The sequence below is a fragment of the Musca autumnalis genome, unplaced genomic scaffold, assembly GCF_047663935.1.
Source record: "Musca autumnalis isolate F117 unplaced genomic scaffold, ASM4766393v1 scaffold_2, whole genome shotgun sequence".
Lineage (NCBI taxonomy): Eukaryota > Metazoa > Arthropoda > Insecta > Diptera > Muscidae > Musca > Musca autumnalis.
The window spans coordinates 254,566,887-254,589,944 of record NW_027411755.1 but is presented as its reverse complement, the minus strand read 5'-3'; the positions used below and the strand labels follow the sequence as shown (position 1 = coordinate 254,589,944).

Genomic DNA, 23,058 nt, shown 5'->3' with positions numbered 1-23,058 from the left:
TTGACAAAATTGTTCTATTGGTTTTTAGACCTCAACAATTAAAAATGTCTTATTTATAGTTTTGATTATTATCAGTTACGGAAAAATAATATATTTCAAACACATCTGTACCATTATGGACCTATTTACGGATCGATATTGCAAGATTTATCATTAAACAACATTTTCTCTCATTATCTCTGAATGATTTGCTCATTTCGACTTTTTTATGAGACTAAGACAATTTTTTCTCTTACAAATGTTATACTTGAAGGAAGTAATTTTAAGCTTGAACCCGAAATACGCTCCAAACGTGTTCCACAAAATTCAGACTTATCATAGTAGCTGTGTTCTGAAAATGAATACATAACACTTCATTCAGTTTATTACCATGTTGTTATGAAAGATCGTTCAAAGTGCCAAAATATTTATTACAGTCCACAGCATTAACGATAAAAATCAAATATCTCAGTATTTTGAATGGTGGATACGATGATTCTGATGTTTGGGAGTATTTATGCATGGAAATAACTTCAGAAGGACATATTTCACAAAGATACCCAACTTTTGGGTGGTGTTTTGACTTAAGCTTCACCAAATGTGTATTTTAAGATGAAATATGTTCAAATATATGCTTATCTGTCCACAATATGATCTGCCACAATGAATGTGTGGTGTAGATGATTTTTATTGAAAATCTAATTCACATTTTTGTAGCTATGGCTTATCAACCGAGTGGAATAGCAAAATATGACATTCTGAAACTCTAAAATGCTTACTTCATGTTGTTTCAGCGGAATTTTGCAACATATCTTTTACAACACGTATTTCAAATACAGTTCATTGGTTTGAGAGATATAGCCCCGAATTTCTTTAAAAACTCAATATTTAACCATTTTAGATGGGGCCATAAAATCCGAGCTGGATCTGACACAACAAAACCAACTAGGGTTTCTCGTCGTTTGGGTCTGTACTTTCAAAAAATCCTCAGTTCGAATTGTTTGCACAAGATCACCTTAAAAATGTTGCACAGTGGTATCATAGGGTATCATATAGACCCTATACCACTGTGAATATGTAAAATATATATGGCAGATATATATAAATCTGAACTGATTTCGTACCATGTACAGTTATTACTAGACCAAATTCCGTCATACATTCCAAATTTGATCAATATTGGACAGAGCAAATACGTGAAATCAGGGGAAAATATATATGGGACTTATATCCAAATCTGAACCGATTTCGATATAATTTGGCACATTTATTTTTTAGACCGAATTCAGTCACGCATTCCAAATTTCATCAAAATCGGACTCATACAGCGCGTTTTGGGCAGCAAATACGTGATATCGGCCGAAAATATATTTGCGAACTATATCTAAATCTGAACCGATTTTGATCAAATTTGGCACATTTATTTCTAGACCCAAATCTGAACCGATTTCGATCAAATTTGGTATATTTCTTTCTAGACGAAATTCAGTCACACGTTCCAAATTTTATCAAAATCGGAAGTATATAGCGGGTTTGGTGCAGCAAATACCTGAAATCGGGCGAAAATATATATGGCAGCTATACTCAAATCTGAACCGATTTCGATAAAATTTGGCACATTTCTTTCTAGACGAAATTCAGTCACACATTCCAAATTTCGGCCGAAAATATATATAGGAGCTATATCCAAATCTGAACCGATTTTCACTAAAAGCAATATCCAATATATAGACAGAATACCCCTTATCAGAGTGTCCCAGTCGGAAGTTGTCTGCTATGTGTCTTCAAAGACATCCAATCCATTGAAGACGGCTCGGTGACAGCCCTTTGCGATCATCGACGACATTTTCACACAAATGTCGCAAAACTCGTGCACGATAAGTTGAGCGACAAGGTAAGCGAAGTTGTCATGATGGACAACAGAATGAACATTAACTGGTACCAAGGCACATTGCAAGACATTTTCGTTCCGAATGTCACACATCGCACATAGAAGAGTGACAAATTTGGTGACACCGTCTTGTTTAAAGACAATTTTGAAATTTTTCGTTGATAAAATGGTCATTGCAGATACAATTTTCTACTGGGGTGGTGTAGGGCAGGTATCGTCACCTATACAAATGAAGTATGTGCGGTCACACGCATACGACTTCGAGAGCGTAAATGTCGCTCTCTCCACAAACATCGTGTGGGTTATTGCATTGCTAAAATTAAAAATCATTGAAAAAAGCGACGGCACAACCTTCTTGTTGTTTTATTGTTACTGGAGCTCTGTTCGAAAAGTTTAAGACCTTTTGCCGAAAATTTTAAGACATTTTGACCATTATAAAGCACATTGGTTCCAGCCATTGGCCAAAAATCAAAAACTGAATGACAAACTCAATGTCCCGTTAGCTGTATGTTTTCTTTGTGTATTTTGTAATTCAATTGACCTAAGGTTTTAATCATGATCGGAAATCATTTTCCACAGTAGGTCATGGTTTGCAGATTATCCAGTATTTATGTGAGATGGCATCTAGTGCCAAACTATAAAAGGTGGGTCGTAGACTAAAGCTGCTCTAGACAGGGACGTACGCAGGATTTCATTTCGGGGGGGGGCCCACCATGACCAAAAATCATGAAATTTTAAAATGTTGGGTAGGGTAACATAACGCTATTTTAAAGGCTTTAATCAATGAAGAGAGAGTTTAAAAAATTTAAAACACAATTTCGAATTTGGTACCGAGTAATATATATTATGTATTAGTTCTTGGATATTTTTTATTGAAAATTACCATATCAGACCACGATCGGGTATGGTTATCGGTATTTGTAAGTTGTACACCACATACACTGTGCGACACGAAAAAATTAACCACATTCTGACACCGCAGCGTGATAGAAGATGAAAAACACTGTGCAACATTTTTAAGGTGATCTTGTGCAAACAATTCGAACTGAGGATTTTTTGAAAGTACAGACCTAAACGACAAGAAACCCTAGTTGGGTTTTGTTGTGTCAGATCCAGCTCGGATTTTATGGCGCCATCTAAACATGGTTAAATATTGAGTTTTTAAAGAAATTCGGGGCTATATCTCTGAAACCAATGAGAATCTTCTTCTGACCTCTGAAGCAAATTTGTAGATAAGGACAAGAATACAATATTTGAAGAAATAATTAACTCGAAAAACTACATTTATTGCCTCAAATTTCAAAATATATGCAAAAATACCATAATTTTTATATATTTCGCACCGTATCTCCAAAACCGTTAATTTTTTCTGAATATTTTCTTTTGGTAAAATATTCCCTGGAATGTAATGCACAACTCATTTCAGAACATGCCATTGTTGTAAAATGCCTCTATCCCGTTGTTTTCAGTACATTTTTCAACGACGATTTAATAAAAATGTCAATAATGTAGTGAAATCCGAAATGCGAGAATAAACTGTTGGTGTGAACTGTGTTTGAAATACGTGTTGTAAAAGATATGATGCAAAATACCGCTGAAACAACATGAAATAAACATTTTAGAGTTTCAGAATGTTCTAAAGAATTGTTGAGAACTTTATTTGGAAAATTTTTGCAAAAGGTTACTTGGATCAACTCCCAATAGTTCAGCCGATACTGACCAGAATTTCAGTAATTATGTAAAATTGTCTATATTTTATAGATTTTCATGCCCTAGATGGAGTTTTTCTTAAGTGTTTTCTTCAAAAGATAAGTTCTACTAGTTTAGGGCTACAATATTGCTAAAGACAGCAAGGCCAAATTCCTATTCGTTTCTAAGATAAAGGCCTGATAAATGCAAAAAATCGTAGATTTAGCCCGGTTTAGATGAGGCCATAAAATCCGAATTGGATCTGACAGGTCAAAACCCAACTAGGTCCATAGATACCGAACCGTTCAAAGTTTAAGAATAAAATGAACTACAAAAATTTACCTAAGATCTCAGTTAACAACTTCCTAGAACATATGAACATTCTAGGAACGGTCCTTCATGTTCAAAATTCACTAACAATTATATTATGGTTAATACTCAGTTCTGGAAATAACAAACACTCTAGATGAAAATAAGATGAAAGCTACAACTTTGCCTCCACGAGTAAACCAAAATTCTTTACGGTTTAGAAGGTATGAGCCTGACAAAATGGTCCTTTTTGACATCAAGGCCTCAGGTTTTTGGGGGCCCATAACACGTGTCTTCTTATTTTTCGTCTTCCATTACGCTGCGGTGTCAGAATATGGTTAATTTTCCATGACACAAAAAATTACACACAGTCATATGCTTACATTTTGGTATATCTCAGACTTTGTAATATCCGCAATTGCTTTCGCTAGATTTCCAGTATTCGAAGATCTTAATTTAATTTCTAAGAATATTGGCTATAATAAGGATTTTTGAATTTTTTTTTGGTTGGTTAAAGTAGATCTATGTTTTAATGCATATCGAGATATCGCCCTTTTTTAGACCCATTTTTCAAAAAGTATTTAGTGGACAAATCTTTGACGCCCATACATTACATATTAACATCTTATAAACCTTTTAATTGGAATTTCGTATACTTTAATATGTCAAGGTATTTTAATATCTTTCAAGTTATTTCTATAAATTGAATACATCCGACATCGAATAATTCCAATCGAAAATTGTCTACTGCTATTGTGCGGATAACCTTACATAATATTTACCCAAGAAAAAATTTGTAAATCCAAAAATTTTACTTCTTTAACCGAAGTGATTGGAGAATCCAACTAAAAAATATATTTAAAAAAGAAGGCTGCTTTAGCCGGAGTCGGACAATACAGTCTATAAACTCTCAATCCTACCCGTAGTAAGTACTCTTTGAGAGTACGAAACACATGATTGGGCTTTGCCAAAACATGGTCGAATAAATATTTGAGAAAACAAGCAAGTCGTCTTTGTCGCCTGTGTGGATTAATACCTTTACTATCGACAGATCCAAAATCGGCTTCACAGACAATATATTTATCCCCAAAATTTGTATTCTTGGAGTTTACAAAATGTTGTGGCCTTTTTTGGACGTATGAACTTTCCGACAAAAATATCAAAACTTTAAGGGTACATATCTTAGCGATTGTGGACGTTTCGAATTATTGCTCATAGCGCAAAAGGAGAGTGTTTCTGAATGTGCCGAATTAGTCCATTAAGCAAGTGTATCTCATTATGAGAGTCATTCCTTTCGACAGTTATCGCGCCCACCAGCCATTTTCGTTGGCCACCGTACATTATGTCAGAAAGAATGGCCAAATGGATATATACGATTTTAGGAAACAATTTAAACTTTTGTGGGGGAGGAACTCGAAGTGGTGGACCAATGTGATTTTAACTAAGTTTGGAAAATATTACGTCATCTAAAATTTGGATCAAGTCTCCAGCTATAGAGGCGGACTGGTCTAAATGCTTGTCTGACCCGGCTTTCATCCAAATATGCAGAAGTAGAAAAGATAAGTATTTTTAAGGAAGTTCGTTGTAATAATATGTATATTAATCTGGTTTTTGAAAGTCTGCAGAGAAACCGAAAACGTTTTAATATTAGGAGGCAACAACAATTCGGTTAAAAAAGGATTTTTATTAAATATTTATTTGTATCAGAGAGCTTCTAGAAGACGATAAAATATGTAATCAAATTAAAAAACGAATAGAGGTATCAGATTTCAACAAACCGATGAAATGAAACCCCTACAAACTGAAGGAAAAACTGAGAACAATTATTTCTGCAAACATTTACCATAATACATATTTGACGGAAACTGGACATAAAGTTGTTTATATTATTTCCGTGGTACCCAGTATTACCTCAATGCCATAAAGAATGTGAACAACAAATTTGTCGAAATAAATATATAATTGGTTTTCGATATATAGTCCACGAAAACCCCATTTCATGCACTTCCCTTCCCACAATATTGAACTAGTCATATTTTTTGATACAGGATACCATAAACCTCAAAAATGAACTAGCAAAGATGCAGTGTAGTCATTACGGAGCTCCGAGTTCATTTATTTATTTTTTGGTACTGGAACGATATGGCATAAAGCCGTAATATAGAAAAATTTGAAAATTTCAAGCAAAAAGTTAAAAAATTTCGAACAAAAAAATCGAAATTATTTCTTAAAAATTTGTTAACGAAGTACATTTTCTGTACAGAAACTTCAGAAAATTTATGTTTTTATTTGAAATATCCAAACATAAAATTATTTTATGAGAAAGAAAAAGCTAATGATCTGTTACAGTAGCTAAAGAAATTTTTGGTCTACCAAACCATTTCGGGGGGGGCCCGGGCCCCCTGTGCCCCCCCCCTGCGTACGTCCCTGGCTCTAGAATATGGTATATGTGTATATATTAGGGTATCGGACCACGTACAATGACATAATTGACATCAATGCAAATGTCAAGAATTGTTTTTCCAAATATGACTTACGTGGGCGGTACGTATCTTCCAGAAACAACTCAATCTTCGCAGCAGCACAAAGATGTAACTTGCGAATTAACTGGAAATATGTTTGCCACTTTCTCCATACGAGTGGATCCACTATGCAAAGGTATAAATATATCTTTTCTAGAGGAAGTCAATATTTGTTGAGATATTTGGGACCACTTTTTCCAGCAAAAGTTGAGATTACGTCCATGTTACTGCATGCAGTCTTTTTAGTATCTTTATAGGTAATGTAACGTAATTTTATTCTTCGATAATGGCCCAAATGTGCCACAAACCCACCTGGGTGGCGGAATAAATAGGCCCACTTTTTACGATGCCTAGCTCACAAGCGCTTTAAAATTTTAGCTGATAACTTCGAAAAACTCTAATAGTTAAAATTTGGAATCCGTTCATAGGACATTTTAGTCCATATTGTTGTTATTGGTTTTTTGTAAGTCTTCGGCGGAGGGTCAGATGACTTGTTTTTTTATTTATTTTTTATAACATATCCATAAACCCCGAAGCACAAACTTTTTCAGGTAAAAATACATATTTATTTCAGAAAATTCATTACTTACATTACTTCCGACCCAATGTGAAACAAATTTGATTTAATTCATCTTCCATTTTGGACACACAAATCATTTTACAGAGATCAAGAGGTGGTCACTCACTTAAAAAAAGAAAAATCGAAACAGAAATGGTGTGAATATTAACACAAATGATGTGTAAGCAATTCATAATTAGAACTAATTTCATATAAAACAAATAAACAATATTCCAAGAAGAAAACGTCCAGTTGCGTCCAGTCCACATGGAAAACAGCCAAGTGTCAGTCAGTGTGTTTCTAGGTTTGTTGGGTGTCATGCAGAGTTGCTTCAGATGTTGGTGTTGGCGATGGTAGTGGGTGGCGTTGCAAGATTAGGTGTCGATACGTCTTTTATCAAACAAACAAAAATAAACTATTTTTGTTGTTAAATAAATAAATATGCACAAAAATGAACAACAACAAGTAATTTGAATTTTTAATTGACTCTTACGGTGAATGAAAAGTTGCAGCTTTTTTCAAATTCCAATTTAAATTGGTTGGTCATAACAATTTGGGTAATAGGATCACTTGTAACCAGTGGGTGGGTGGGTGTTGCGGATAAGCCAAGTGTAATCCCACTGGGGTCCAAAATATGATTTATGAAGGTCAATAAAGTAACACTTGAGGAAAAATGGAATGATACATTATGAGTAGATAAGGATTCACAGAAGGTGGCTGTATTTAAATACCAAATATATATTGTGAAATTATGAAAAATGGTTTCTATTTCATGTTGTTGATATAAGGAATCAAATTTGCCATCTAAAATTTTTTGAAAATTTACATTATTTTACAACTCCAATCTTGAATTAATAGCTATAATTATTCTATGTCAAGATCTAGTGGAGATGTAGAGAATTCCATCTGCGTTTATTTTTATATACTATCTTATATTCAGGAAGTGAGCATGTTAACTTGTTTATTTATGTGTCATACTGTCCTGTACATGCTAGTAGTTAAAACTGCATTTTCTCCAGGTGCAAAGTCTAGCAAAAGTCTCCTCAGTGTACTTAAATTGTAACCTAACCTAAAAAATGTCTTAACACTTTTTGTATGTTAACAATTGACACCTCTCAAGTGTTCGAGATTTTGACTGAAATATACAAAAAATCGTTGTATTAAAAAAGTTTCCTCTTTTCCACATTTTTCAAAAATGCTCTCAAAGATTGCTTCTCCAAAAAAAATCACAATACCTGGCAATGTTTCAATGGTATGCGGACATGGTGTTTATTTAATGGGGGGTCATTCTGGCAAACAGTAACAACACAACAACTACGAACAACAACATTTACACTGCACCCCGCTTATCTACCTCTCTGCTTAACTGCCTTTCCCGTTTAATTGCCTCACAACTTAAATCCCCAAAGTTTTTTCATATAAATGAGTTCAAACTTTCTCGGTTAACTACTTTTCTATAAGTACCCAATTCGGATATTTGCCCGTCAAATATTTTCTCCAAAAGGAACATACAATAATACTTTTATCGGTTTATTGCCCACGCTGGTGTATTTCTGAGATAATCAATTTCGATGTCTACCGGAATTGTGATGAAGATGTCCAGTGATATGTTATGCTCACTGATGACTAAATTTCTTATGCGTTAAATAATATAACTTTCATTGGCATCTAATATGATAGCTGACACGTTGATTTTGACATTTATGCAGGAGTTTCTGCAATTTCCGTCATTTTTTCGTTCCCTTATTTTTTAAGAAATTTGTATGGGGAAGCAATTTTTGACAATTCGCTCTTTTTTCTAACATTACCATTAAAAAAGTACGAGAACACAATGAAAAATAGCATTGTAACAAAGTAATTTAATATTTTTTTCACATTGTTTACACATTTTGATACTAAAATTTTTTTATTGCAGCAATAGACCATCTACCTTGTTTATTGTGATACGTGAAAAGTGTTGTAACTTTTGGTACTTTTTTAGGCAAAAGCAGGGTTGTATATCATGTGTACTGTGATTTCGATGATGATTTCGCTGAAATCACGAAATGAGATGATTTCATTTTTGTATGCGAAATCATGATAAATTTAGCTTGATTCCGCGCGAAATCACGAAACGCCTTTAAAATCACGAAACGACGCCGAATGTAAACTAAGCATTAGACTTGAAGTTAACTATTGGCCTGTTCCCGTACTTTAAAAAGTGGTAAAAGTCGTAAAAGTTGTAAAAGTCGTAAACGATTTTCATATAAATTTTGTGTACGGGAACGCAAAATGTGTAAAAGTGGTAAAAATTGTAAAAACTTTTTAGTTCTGGAACAGGGCTTATTCTACTATACACCGTTTTGTTTTTTGACTATTATGTTCTAATTGTTGTCATTTTTTGTAAGGTTGAGATGAGATTTTTATAACTACCCACATGAGGTAACTATGCGGGATTTTCGTAACTGCCTTTCCCGCATAACTGCCTCATTTTTTTGGAATTTTATGAGAGGTAGTTAACCGGGGTGAAGTGTAGTTAATGTTGTTGAGTTGTTAATGCTGCGTTAAGTGGTACTGCGGTAGCACTTGAGAAGATCAGGAGTCAGTGTTTATTTATTTGTTTGTGTTTGTTGTCTTGTGAATGCTTAAGAAGCTTATTGAAATTAAATGACATTTTCAAGTTGCTCTCGCTCGCCGTGTGTGTCTAAACACCTCAAATAACAACAACAATAACAACCAAAATATGCCAAAACAACAAAATAAATCAAAGCAAATCGATTTGAAGCAATTGAAATTGTTGTTTGTTGCATCCCAATAAACTAAATATTATTATTTCCCAAGAGCAATACTAATTTGGCCGTTTTGTAAATTTTCCGCCAAGTAATTGATGTTTTTCGAAATATAAGAGGACGAAATGTATAAACAGTTATGCAGTGGTCAAGTCAAGTGACTGGTAGAATTGCAGTTTAAGGCCTAAGCAAAATATATATCCCACAAGGGACAATAAGGAGCCTCTTCCTAATCAAGCAGTGAAGGAGGCAGACTATTTGTTAGAAGCTTATTGGCATAAGATGGAATGATGATGAGATATTTAACATCTCAGAGCATATTATATTATTTCCATCAGCAAGGCTGCCATCCTAAAAATTACTATGGTCCCTATGAAAGCTTTATTTACAATGTTTGGTCCCGGTTTCCTGTCGTCGATATGCTGTAAAAATCCATTAATAAAAACAAAAAAAAAACATTGTTCTACAACATTCCATACGGGACAAGGGAGACTTCTCTCATATCAATGAGTGCACCCCGATTCATATTTAGCTCAATGATATGGATGGGACCTACTGTTTATTGCCGAGTACGAACGGAGTGTCTTAAGACACCACTTGTGGAGAAGTTTTTCAAGGCTGAAATACTCAGGAAATGTCGCCAACATGACTGAGGGCTATTTGCCACCGTTGAAAAATTTTTGATGTTGCCTGGCCGGGGAATCGAACCACCGAACTTCTGTGTGCAAGGCGGGCGTGCATACCATTGCACCACGGTGGGCGAAAAAAAAACCATGAATACATTGCAAAATACTTTGATTTTTAGATTTTCGATTTTATGAATTTTCGTGTCCTTGCTTAAAAATGTTTACTGGGTTACTTGTTTCCCCTACGATTCATGAAACAACATTGTTAACAAGTGCGTTCACAAGTATCCAGTGGATTTCAAGTGTTTTAATCGATTATTCTCTATTAAATTTTTATTAATTTTGTTATAAATATATTTAAATTATTAAAGAACATGAGCAATGGTGAAAAACATGTTGGGGTTAAAAATAATTATTAGACCACCACCAGACTTAACAATATTAATCGGTATTTATACACATCACCGCTGAGAGAAATATATTTGGAATCTTGTGAGTCAATCGATCGCACAGCATAGTAATAAAAACATAAATGGTGAACACTTATTGACTTGAGAAATTACCGATTCTGTGCTGATTCTCCAAGAACAGGGAACGTACTATTTACAATAGCTAAGACAATTTAAAAAATTAAAAATTGTTTTAAATTATTTTCATTCTAATAGATGAAATTTCAAATAAAAACCAGCTTGAGCCAGGCTGGGATTTGAACCCACGTCCTTGGTCTCAGTTACAATATTACAATATTCTCTTCGGCTTTCCCTTTTTACTTGCAAAAATCTTCGATCATTCAGCTCAACTCCAAATTATTAAAAATTAATATTAAACAAGTAAAAAAGTATCAGTCGGATTTGCCGACAGAGATATACCCTCAGCCTGTGTGGATTGAAATATTTGTTTCCCAAAAAACGTATGTATTTAGGGGGGTTTTCAAAATTTTGGTCGTATGTACCGACAAAAGTATGGATATGAGTAAAGCTCAAAAATTTGCGGGGATATCGATAGATAGGGCTTTTTTATCACACTAGCCTACGAAAAACATAATATAGCCGTAAACAGGACCAGGAAGAAACCTTCGGTAAAAATATCCAAAGGGTCCTCGAACCACACAAAAATATTGAACAGTTGTGTGAGTGGTGCCAAAAGGATTGGACAGATATTACCAAATTTGAACATAAACTAAGTTTCGACAATATTTAGAGATCCAAAGTTTGGTTGCTATGCGCGTACCATTTTATCGAATATTTTCGAACTTTTGTAGGGGAGGTACCGGAAGGAGTGGACCTACTATAAGCACCACCTTCGAATTTAATCTAATATCACTGTCCAACACTGAAAATGCAAACAACTTCTAATGGGCATTTTCTGAAAGTACATATTAAGACTACAAAACCCCTATTTGGATATCGTGTTTTTAGATCGGGTTTGGATTTTATGGTCTCATCTATACCGGGCTAAAACGACCCTTTTTTCAATTGATACGTGCTTTATCTCAGAAACTAACGAAAATTTTGCTTTGCGGTCTTCAGCAAAATTGTAGTCCTAAAGAAGTAGAACTTATATGTCAAACAGACGAACTACGAAAAACCGCAAATGGGGCATCAAAATTGATAAAATATAGGAAAGATTACATAATTTCTGGAATTATGGTCAGTAACTGCCAAACTATTGAGAGTTGAACCAAGTAGCCTTTAGCAAAAATGTTCCAAATAATATTCTCAGCAATTCTTCAGAACATTCTGAAACTGTACAACACTTATTTCATGTTGTTTAGGCGGTATTTCATATAATACTTTCTACAAAACATATTTCAAACAACGTTCACACAGACTGTTTATTCTCATATTTGAAATTTCAATGTATTGTTGATATATTTTTCAAATTATCGTTGAAAAATATGCTAGAAACAACACGATAGAGGCATTTTACAACAATGATATGTTCTGAAGAGTTTTGTATTACATTTCAGCGAATATTTTCCCCAAAGATAACATGAAGAAAAATTTGATAGTTTTGGAAATACGCTGCGAAATATATACAAATTACGGAAATTTTAGATATATTATAAAATTTGAGGCAATAAATGAGGCTATTCGTGTTCATTATGTTTCCAAATACATTCTTCCTGTTCTTATCTACAAGTTTGCTGCGAATGTCATGGAAAGATTCGTATTGGTTTCAAAGATATAGCCCCGATTTTCTTTAAAAAGTCAATATTTAGCCATGTTTAGATATGGCCATAAAATCCGAACCCGATCTAACAAAACAAAATCCAAAGAGCGTTTTTGTCTATTGCGCCTGTACTTTCATAAAAACCGCATTTGAAATTGTTTGCATAAAATCACCTTGAAATTGTTGCATAGTGTATTCGAATCAATATTACAATATCCAAAGTGTAGACGAACGCAGTATTCGCTTCGAGCCCTCCAGCCACTACATATAGTGCCATAGGGTTTTTTTACAACTTTCGGGCTGTTTTCTCCAGAAGTATGGACTTGCCCCTGAAAAAACTTTTACTGCCGTAATTAAGGCAGCGAATGCAAGTTTCTTCAACAAAAATCAGAGTGATTCGAGAGCAGGTCTTAAAGTGAATTTATCAAAATTTTGTGTGGGAGGTACCCGAAGGAGTGGAAAATATAGTCCATATTCGAACCTGACCTACATCTGGTAGATATTTTTGGATGTGTAAAGTATGGACCTAATCGGTCACTCCCATATAGAGTTATCGTGCGCACAATTTTTCCGAACATTTTGAACTTTTTTGGGGGAGGTGCCTTAAGGAGTGGACCGATATGGCTCATGTTCGAACTTAAACTAAGTTTGCACCAAATATTACGAAGGCCACATTTTGGCCTTCGTAAACGATTCGATAGCAGGTCCTAAACTGAACTTATCCCAAATTTTGTGTTGGAAGTACCCGAAGGAGTGGACCGATTGAGTCGATATTGAACCTTATCTAAGTCTGGTGGACATTTCACGCGTTGCAAATTATGGACCAAATCGGTTGCTTCCTTCAAGAGTTAGCGTACGTACAAATTTTCCGAACTTTTGTGGGGGAGGTACCGGAAGGATTGGACCGATATAACTCATCTTCGAACTTATACTAAGTTTGGCCAAAATATTACGAAAGCCAAATTTTGGACCGAATCGGTTGACATTGCTCAATCGACTCTGAAACACATTTCGTCCAAACATACTTGGGGTCTAAAACCATTATTTCGATGAGGCACAATTTGCCCTCGTTAGCATAAATGCTGAGGGTATAAAAAAGGTGTCATTTAATGTCAAAATGCCTCCATCATATGGTAGAAGCTAAAGAATACTAATTATTATTGTTTAAAAATTAAAAATATATATTGAACGGCTTCACCAAAAATTCACATGTCCTTTAAACGAAAAAGTGGAATTAATTATATCGTGATTTTTAATGCATTACACTGGTAACCCTTATCTCAAAAACAATTGTTTGCTGAAAACCTGGCTAAGCCGTTGAAACTTTGTTGCTTATTCTCTTTTCTGATATGTGTTGATCATATGTGCTGCAAAATATGAGTATGCATTTCCGATGCTATTTATACCCTCAGCCTTTAGGATAAAGAGGGTATATACACTTTCATACGACCAAAAATGTGCCTCATCGAAATAATGGTTTTAGACCCCAAGTATGTTTATACTATATCCGTTTCAGACAATTTTGAGTAGATCTAGCAATGTCCGTCCGTCTGTCTGGCTGCCTGGTGCGCACGATATCTCTCGAACGAATCAATCGATTCGGTTCAAATTTTGAGTATCGAAATATTTTGTCCAGATTTGATGTAAGTTCGAAGATGGGCCATATAGGTCCACTCCTTCAGGTACCTCCCCACAAATGTTCAAAAGTTGTCCCAAAACTTGTGCGCACGATAACTCTCGAAGGGAGTAACCGAATTGAAATAAACTTTGCATATGGTAATACTACCTCTAGGCATACATCAGGTTTGAATGTGGATTATATCGGTCCATTCCTTCAGGTACCTCCCACACAAAATTTGAAATAAGTGCAGTTTAGTGACACCTCACGAATCGTTATGAAATTTTTTGTAACAGGATGTTCGTGCGGCCCCCGTTACGTCATTGTAATTTTTTTTTAGGGCAAGTCCATAGTTCCCGAGTTCAAATAAATGGTGGCCAAATATAAAAGGAGTTGGCGTTGGCAGAAGAATTTTTGTATAAATACTTATACATACATAGTTCACTGACAATGTCGAGAGCAAAAAATTGGGAAGTTCGGTCCACGTTTTGCGATAGTCCCAATGCAACGGTATTTCTTAATGTTTCGGCATTTTGAATATTTTAGCTAAACTAATTAGTTGAATTTTGAGATGCGGGATTTTCACTTTCCAAAAAACTTTTCCGATAAAAATTAGGACATAGGTCCACGTTTTTATATAGACCCCATATAACGGTTCATCCCGATTTTCGGAATTTTGAAAATTTTTCATATGTTTCACGCCCAAATACGCCGAAATTTTGCATTGAGGGTTCCCAATGGACCAAAAAACTTTTCTGATAAAAATTATATACACAGGTCCACGTTTTGATATAGCTGCAATAGAACAGTATCGCCCGATTTTCGGTATTTTCAAGGTTTTAGCCACATTAAACAATCAATGTAGCTGATATTTGGCATTTAGTTTTCGTCAGGTCTTGCGAAATAATTTTACAGAGAATTGTTGGTATTAGTTCACGTTTTGATATAACCCCCGTGGAACGGTACCGCCCAATTTTCGGGTTTTTAAGGTTTTAGCCACATTATCCACCCAAAATTACAGAAATTTGGTGTTCAGTCTTCATATATTTTTGTGAGCTTATTAAATACAGCAAAATTTTGTCTTCAAATAAGAGAATTTTCCTTAAAATGTTTTTGACCGATTAGTGGTCAATAAACGGCGCATTTTTTGGTAAAAATCGAAATTTTGACTTTGTATTCTTTTCCTTGACGGTGTATTCTTTTTCGGGGACAAGTCCATATTTTTTGAGATAATGGGCCTGGAGCTCCAAAAAATCTGCCGGTACTAACTAAACCTGGTTGTGCCTAACATAACACTCGCATGCATACTTGGATTACGTCCAAATATGGAACGTACATCGTACCACTCCTTAGAGTATCTCCCACACAAAATTTGGAACATGTAAAGTTTAAAGTTTTTTTATTAATTTTGTTGCAATAAGTTTTTCATGTATTTTTCATGAGGTTTTAATATGGACTCAATCGGTCCACGCCTTCGGGTACCTCCCACACAAAATTTCGGAAAAGTTCACTTTAGGACCTGCTCTCGAATCGTTTTGAGTTTGTTGTAGCAACTTGTATTCATTGCCCCCCATACGACGGTACACGTTTCATTAGGGGCAAGTCCATACTTCCTGAGAAAATAGCCTGAAAGATGCAAAAACCCCTATGACACCGTGTGTAGTGGTTGGAGCGCAAGATAACTCTCGAACGGATCTGCCGATTCGGTCCAAAATTTGGCCTTACTAATATTTTGTCCAAACATAGTTTAAATTCGAAGATAAGCCATATCGGTCCACTCTTTCAGGTACCTCCCCCACAAAATTTCAAAAATATTCGGAAAAATTGTGCGCACCATAACTCTTGAAAGGAGTGACCGATGTAATACATACTTTGAGCATCCTAACACATTTACCAGATATAGATCAGGTTCGAATATGGACTATAGTTGTCTACTCCTTCTGGTACCTCTCACACTAAATTTCCGATAAGTTCACTTTAAGACCTGCTCTCGAATCACAATGATTTTTGTTGAAGCGATTTGCATTCGCTACCTCCATTACGACGGTAAAAGTTTTTTCAGGGGCAAGTCCATATTTTTTAGGAAAACAGCCCGAAAGGTGTAAAACAAATCCCTATGTCACCATATGTGGCTGTCGGAGAGCACGATAACTCTCGAACTGTTCAACCGATTTGGTCCAACATTTGGTCTTCGTCATATTAGCTTCATGGGGCAATACCGGTCCACAACTTCCGGTACTTCTCCCCAATATTTAAAAAATGTCACTAAAATGCTAGGACGATATCACTTGAATGGGGCAACCAATTTGTTTTTGTCTTGAGTACACAGTTTAACTATATTGTGACTGCCTCCACTTTTACTCTCTCTCTCTCTCTCTCTCTCTCTCTCTCTCTCTCTCTCTCTCTCTCTCCGGGGAATAAAATAACGTCTACACGAAATTACGTTAAATCTGATTCCGTAACAGTTAGTTAATTTTGTAACTAATAAATAATAGAAGATTTTATTCGTGTGGACAGTGAGCTTCGGTTAGGGGAATAATAGCTCTGCTCTTTTTTCGATTAACCTTATATACTTTTTTTTAAGTTCAAAAAAAAAAGCTATCAATTAGTCAAAAACATTCATTTTTTATAGAAATGTTTAAAATATTTAAGCTGTCGGATTCGCATTGTCTTTCATTAATAAAGTGTTGGAAAATCCATGACATAATCTAAATCACATATTACTGTTTACAAATAAATCCTCTTTAACCTGAAACAACAAAAAATATGTCTTAATTTGCTTAATTTTTATCACCTGCTTTATAAAGACATTTCTGTTTGGTTGGCCAATTAATTTCTCATTAATTTTGGCTACCAATTAATTAAAATTTGAAGTCATAAAAATTTGCTATAAAATTATTTAACAAAAAAAAAAATAAATAAAACAATATTGATCTAATTTGATACTTATCAGTAGCAAAGCAGACGACAGGCAGCGCTAGTCATAAACATTTCGAAATTAATTTGGAATTCAGTAACACCTTTTTAATACAAAAAAGTAACATTTCTTCTTCTCTAAGGCGTGTGAATTTCATTTCATTGATTCCCATGCAAGAGATCGAACGAAACGAGACCAAAACAGGAAATGTTATATTTTATTAAGATTTTATTATTGCCTAGCCACCACCTCATTAACCAATTAACTTTGTTGTTGTGCTCTGCTTTTATCAATTGTTGATGATGTCGGCATTTTTAAGAGTTTTTTTATTCTTGTTTTAAAAGATGTTCATAATTTTAAATAAAACAGCTGGAATCCATCCATAGATGAAGTGTTAAATAATACAATTTGAAATTTGAAAATCAAATTATAATTAGAACATTGTAGCCAAATTGAATGTTAATGAAAGGAGGAAATTGATATCGTAAAAACAAAGTCAATGGAATTTACATGGGGAAATTTGGGTGTAAACATTTAAATATATAAGAAAATAAGGTGTAATTTTAATTACCTTAGGGTTGACTTGAGTTCTGCCAAACCTTAAAAATTCAATGTAACAACAGCTAACTTCATTATGGAGTATTATAAGATTCTATGTTTTGAAGAATATTTCTCTAACAATTGCTCTGTTCCAGAACCATCAATAAGCTTCTATTTTTTACTACGAAAGCATATTTTCCTTTTTGTTATCGAAAAAAAGTAAAAATTAGTAGATTTTTGCAGTTCTGGAACAGACCAAATGTTTTAATCAAAAATTGTGTGTAAACTTGAACAATAACATTTGCTCCTGCTAAGAGTAAAATGTCCAAGTATTTCCTTCAATTGTGTAATTATTTTACTAACATATTTACTTTTTTCCTCTTGTTTGTCTTTTCATGATTTGCCACAATTTGTATTCAACCTAATTGTTGTGCTGCCTTGTATTCGTTTTCCACCCACAAAATCCATTGCTGTTGTTGCTGCTGCTACTCACACTGCTGATGACAAACCGACCTACTCCTTCCTCCTGTCTATGCCAACAACAGGGCTGAGGGCTCGAATATTTTACTTGATCCAGATTTAATGTGCAAAAAGACACGTCGTATACGTGGTAAAATGGCTGAAATTTGCCGACGCGATTCTGGCCTCCTAAAAGAGATCATCAACGGTATTAATCTAGGCTTCCGAGAATGTGAATTTCAATTTCAAAATCGTCGGTGGAATTGTTCAACGTTACGCAAAAGCATGAGAAAAATCTTAATGAGAGGTAAGTGAAGGCAACATGTAATTTTTATGATTTTTTTTTTTTTTTGTTCTACAAATAAAACCAGGCCTTGATTATAAAATTTCTTGGAAAATTTGTCATAACTAAATATTATGGGAACAATTAATAGAACAGGATAATATACACCATTTGCATAGAAATAATTGTTTGGTACATAGCATGCACTGGAATGTTTCCAACTGTCATCAGATCAACAACACCCGTATGCTTCCGAACCTATATGAATAGAAACGGGGAATAACCAAGTATATTCTTTACGACCATACCTAATGACGTCGATAATTATTATCCCAAAATTTTAATAATTCTTAAAACATCTTTAAACTTCGTTCAACTTGTAGGTCACTCGCCATTATGAATGATAGGAATTCCACTATAATAACACTATGCAACACTGAAAATGCAAACAACTTCTAATATGCATTTTTTGAAAGTACATATTTAGACTACAAAAACCCTAGTAGGGTTTTGTCCTGTCAGATCCAGTTCGGATTTTATGGCCTCCTCTAAACCGGGTTAAATCTACACTTTTTTGCATTTATCAGGCCTTTATCTCAGAAACGAATAGGAATTTGGCCTTGCTGTCTTTAGCAATATTTTAGCCCTTAACTAGTAGAACTTATTTTTTGAAAAAAAACACATAAAAAAACTGCATCTAGGGCATCAAAATCTATAAAATATGGAAAATTTTACATAATTGCCGAAATTCTGGGCAGTATTGGCTAAAATATTGGGAGTTGAACCAAGTAACCTTTTGCAAAAATCTTCCAAATAAAGTTCTCAATAATTCTTTAGAACATCCAGAAACTCTATAATGCTTCCTTCATGTTGTTTCAGTGGTATTTTGCATCATATCTTTTACAACACGTATTTCACACACAGTTCACACCAACAGTTTATTTTCGCATTTCGGATTTCACTACATTATTGACATTTTTATTAAATCGTCGTTGAAAAATGTACTGAAAACAACGGCAAAGAGGCATTTTATGACAATGACATGTTCTGAAGAGTTGTGTATTAAATTCCAGGGAATATTTTTCCAAAAGAAAATATTCAGATAAGTTAACGGTTTTGGAGATACGGTGCGAAATGTATAAAAATTGTGGAATTTTTGCATATATTTTGAAATTTGAGGCAATAAATGTAGTCTTTTGAGTTCATTATTTCTCCAAATATTTTGTTCTTGTCCTTATCTACAAATTTGCTTCAGAGGTCAGAAGAAGATTCGCATTGGTTTCAGAGATATAGCCCCGAATTTCTTTAAAAACTCAATATTTAACCATGTTTAGATGGGGCCATAAAACCCGAGCTGGATCTGACACAACAAAACCCAACTAGGGTTTCTTGTCCTTTGGGTCAGAACTTTCAAAAAATCCTCAGTTCGAATTGTTTGCACAAGATCACCTTAAAAATGTTGCACAGTGTAATTCAAATTAAGACCAATAGTTGTAACTCACCATATTTTCTTTCCCTTTCACTTACCAATCGCTTACCTATTCATTGTGAAATAATAAACAACAATAAACTTCTTCCGTCAAATTCCAAACTAAAACCACAAAAATGCGGTAAGACGGCTAACAAGAAAATTAGTTCAAATATGAAGAGCTTAGCAACAGTAAATTATTCAAATATTTCCAAAATTCACGATAATTAATTAATAATGAATAGAAGAAGAAAAAAGCAAAAGTTTAATTAAACCATTTAACCACAAGCTAAACATATTTCTTGCATAAATATTACCAATAAATTATATTTAAAATTCCTAAAATTCCAGCTTAATAAAAAATAAAAAAACAAAATATTACTCTTTAAAGTTCATGGCATTCAATGGTGAAATTCTTCACAACATCATGACTCATTTTGCAGAGTGGCAAATACGGTGAGAATTTCATTAATTACCATCAAATTTGATCAAAATATAACGTTTACATAAACCTAATTTTCTTCCGAATGTCTTACATAGTAATCGGACATGTATTCGAAGAAAAGGGTAAGAAGGCATCAGTCGGAAGAACAAACAAAATTATATTCACCAGAAAAGTATCAGCCCGGTATGCCGACGGACGCCCAACCTGTAACATAAACAAAATAAGAAACCCGAATAGAGGTTGAAGTTGAGAATTGTATCTATATAAAGATAAAATACGAACTATACATCCGAAATTTATTTATTTCAGAAGTATCAACTTGCCAAAAAAAAAGGAATTTTGTTATTTTGGGTACTACTACCGGGGAGAACAAAGCGGCATAAAGTGCCCGGCCAGGATAAGGTAGAGACAGCAAAAAACCGACTGAACGCATACCCGATAATTGGAATGTGGGCATTCAATGTTCTTTCCAAAAGAAAAGAGATAAAAATAAAATAACCCTTTCCAAAGATAAAAGAAACTTAAATTAAAGGGCAATAAGTCTGCTCCTTTTTGTCTATAAGTAAGATTTCAGTAGTGCGATTCTCTAACTCATTTGTTTAATTGCACGTAGAGAAAAAATAATTTTTCGCTTTTGTTCCAAACATTTTTTTGTTCCAACAATTCATTTGTTTTGTTCTAGCATTGCAATTGCAAATCCAAAAATACCACAGTTTGCTCCAAAAATATACAAAACAAAAACAAATTGTGAAATTCCGCAATATTGTAAAAATCGTTGACAATACCTATGGTAGGAACTATCATAATCTAGAATTTTTACAAAAACTATTGTCAGCCCAGAAAACCTGTTACTGAAATTTTTGATTTGTTCGTATATATACACTTTCCATATATATACTTTCCACATAACTTTGGTATAAATGTCAGGTATAATATTATGAGCATTGACAAACGCTACACATGACCAGGTTTTGCCATGTCTAACTAAAAAGACAACAAATTGAATGAAGAAACATAACTCTCAGATTGTGTTGTAACTGAACTATCAAAACACAAAGAAAAATGAGAAAAAAGAAACAAATAAAAGGAAGAACAAAGATAAAATTAAAAAACAAAGATAGGGGGAACTCATACTACTAATACCCACTAAAGTTGTTTTTTTGTTTCACCACGGCATCGAATACCGAGATAAGAGAATAAAATTGTTGAAGAAAAGAGAATAATATTGTCCAGCAGACAAAAACTATTGTTGGATATTTTTGTTATTAACAAAAACGATTGTTGGACTAACAATACTACACGCGGAATCTAACCGACAAGTGTCGGTAAAATTAAAACGCTAAATTATGAATGAAAAGTTCAAATAAAAGTTGACAGCACTGTTGCTATCGGTAGAAGACTACTTTCTTCTGGTCGCTAATTTACCGAAAAATACAGTTATTTACCCAATTCATAAGCATTTTAATTTTAACGATTTTTTGTTTGGTAACTCAAAAAACGTGTTAGAGAATCGCACTACAGGACCTCGAGTGAACGATTAAAGCCTATGGCCATAAATGTGGATTCGTACCTGACAAATCCACCATTGATAAATATTGCTCCTGGAAAAGACCTAATAGATGCAGATCAAATTTTTTTATTATAAAGCAAAGAACTGCGGTATGTCAAGCCGATTTAGTATTTGTGCAAAGCTCTAGTACTAAAAGCCAGCTTTTTTGTAATTTTGCTAGAAAAGGTTATACGGAATGCGAAATTTTGAACGCACTGTTTGGGCTAACAGACGTACATAAGGAAGGATCCTGCTAAAATGAAGTTTCCTGAAAGGTTTTCGTCTAAACCGTCGTTTCGATAAAACAAAATAGTTGTTTTAAAGTGTATATACCGTTGTAAGTTTAGATGTTAACGGAAAACAGGTAAGAAAAGCGTTAAGTTCGGCCGGGCCGAACTTTTTATACCGTCCACCACGAACTGTATTGAAGTGAATACCAAATATACCGAAAATAGGAAGATATATGAGGGCGTGGACCTATACCGAAAATTTTCATGCGAAAGTTGTATATCCTTAACGAAGACTAACTACAAAATTTCAGTAAATTCGGTCACAATCTTCAAAATACCGAAAATAAGGAGGTACCATTCTATGGGGGCTATATGAAGACACGGACCCACATCGACAAATTTCAGGTGGAAAGTTGCATAACCCCAACGAAGACTAACTACCAAATTTCCGTCATTTCTGTAGGATATTGATGTCACAACCTTCAAAGTACCGAAAATCGGGAGGTATAGTTGTATGGGGGCTATATGAGGGCGTGGACCTATACCGACAAATTTCAGGCGAAAGTTGTATATCTTTAACGAAGACTAACTATTCAATTTCAGCAATTTCGGTGGGATATTGAGGTTACAACCTTCAAAATACTGGAAATGAGGAGGTACCGTTCTATGGGGGCTATACTAAGGCGTGGACCTGTACTGACAAGTTTCTGGGGAAAGTTTTATACCCTTAACGAAGACTAAATACCAAATATCAGCCATTTCTGAGGAATATTGAGACCACATCCTTCAAAACACCGAAAATCGGAAGGTAAATTCTATGGGGGCTATATAAAGGCGTGGACATATGCCAACAAATTTCATATGGAACGTTTAATACCCCAAATGAAGGCCAAATACCAAATTTCAGCCATGGATTTATGTGGCCACAACCTTCAAATTACCGAAAATCGGGAGGATCCGTTCTATGGGGGCTATATAAAGGCGTGGACCTATACCTTCTAGGGAAAATTGTATACTCCCAACGAAGATTAAAT

At 34.4% G+C, this 23,058-nt stretch overlaps 1 protein-coding gene across 19 annotated transcripts in view; it reads left to right on the top strand.

Moving 5' to 3' along the window:
• Wnt6 (Wnt oncogene analog 6) overlaps positions 1-23,058 on the top strand; it is a 144,941-nt gene that overhangs the window by 87,789 nt on the left and 34,094 nt on the right. For all 19 annotated transcript variants that reach the window (XM_073971517.1, XM_073971513.1, XM_073971514.1 and 16 more), the window contains one exon: positions 18,136-18,356. In XM_073971517.1, coding sequence (XP_073827618.1) covers positions 18,136-18,356 — 221 coding nt within the window. The remainder of the gene's footprint in view (positions 1-18,135; positions 18,357-23,058) is intronic.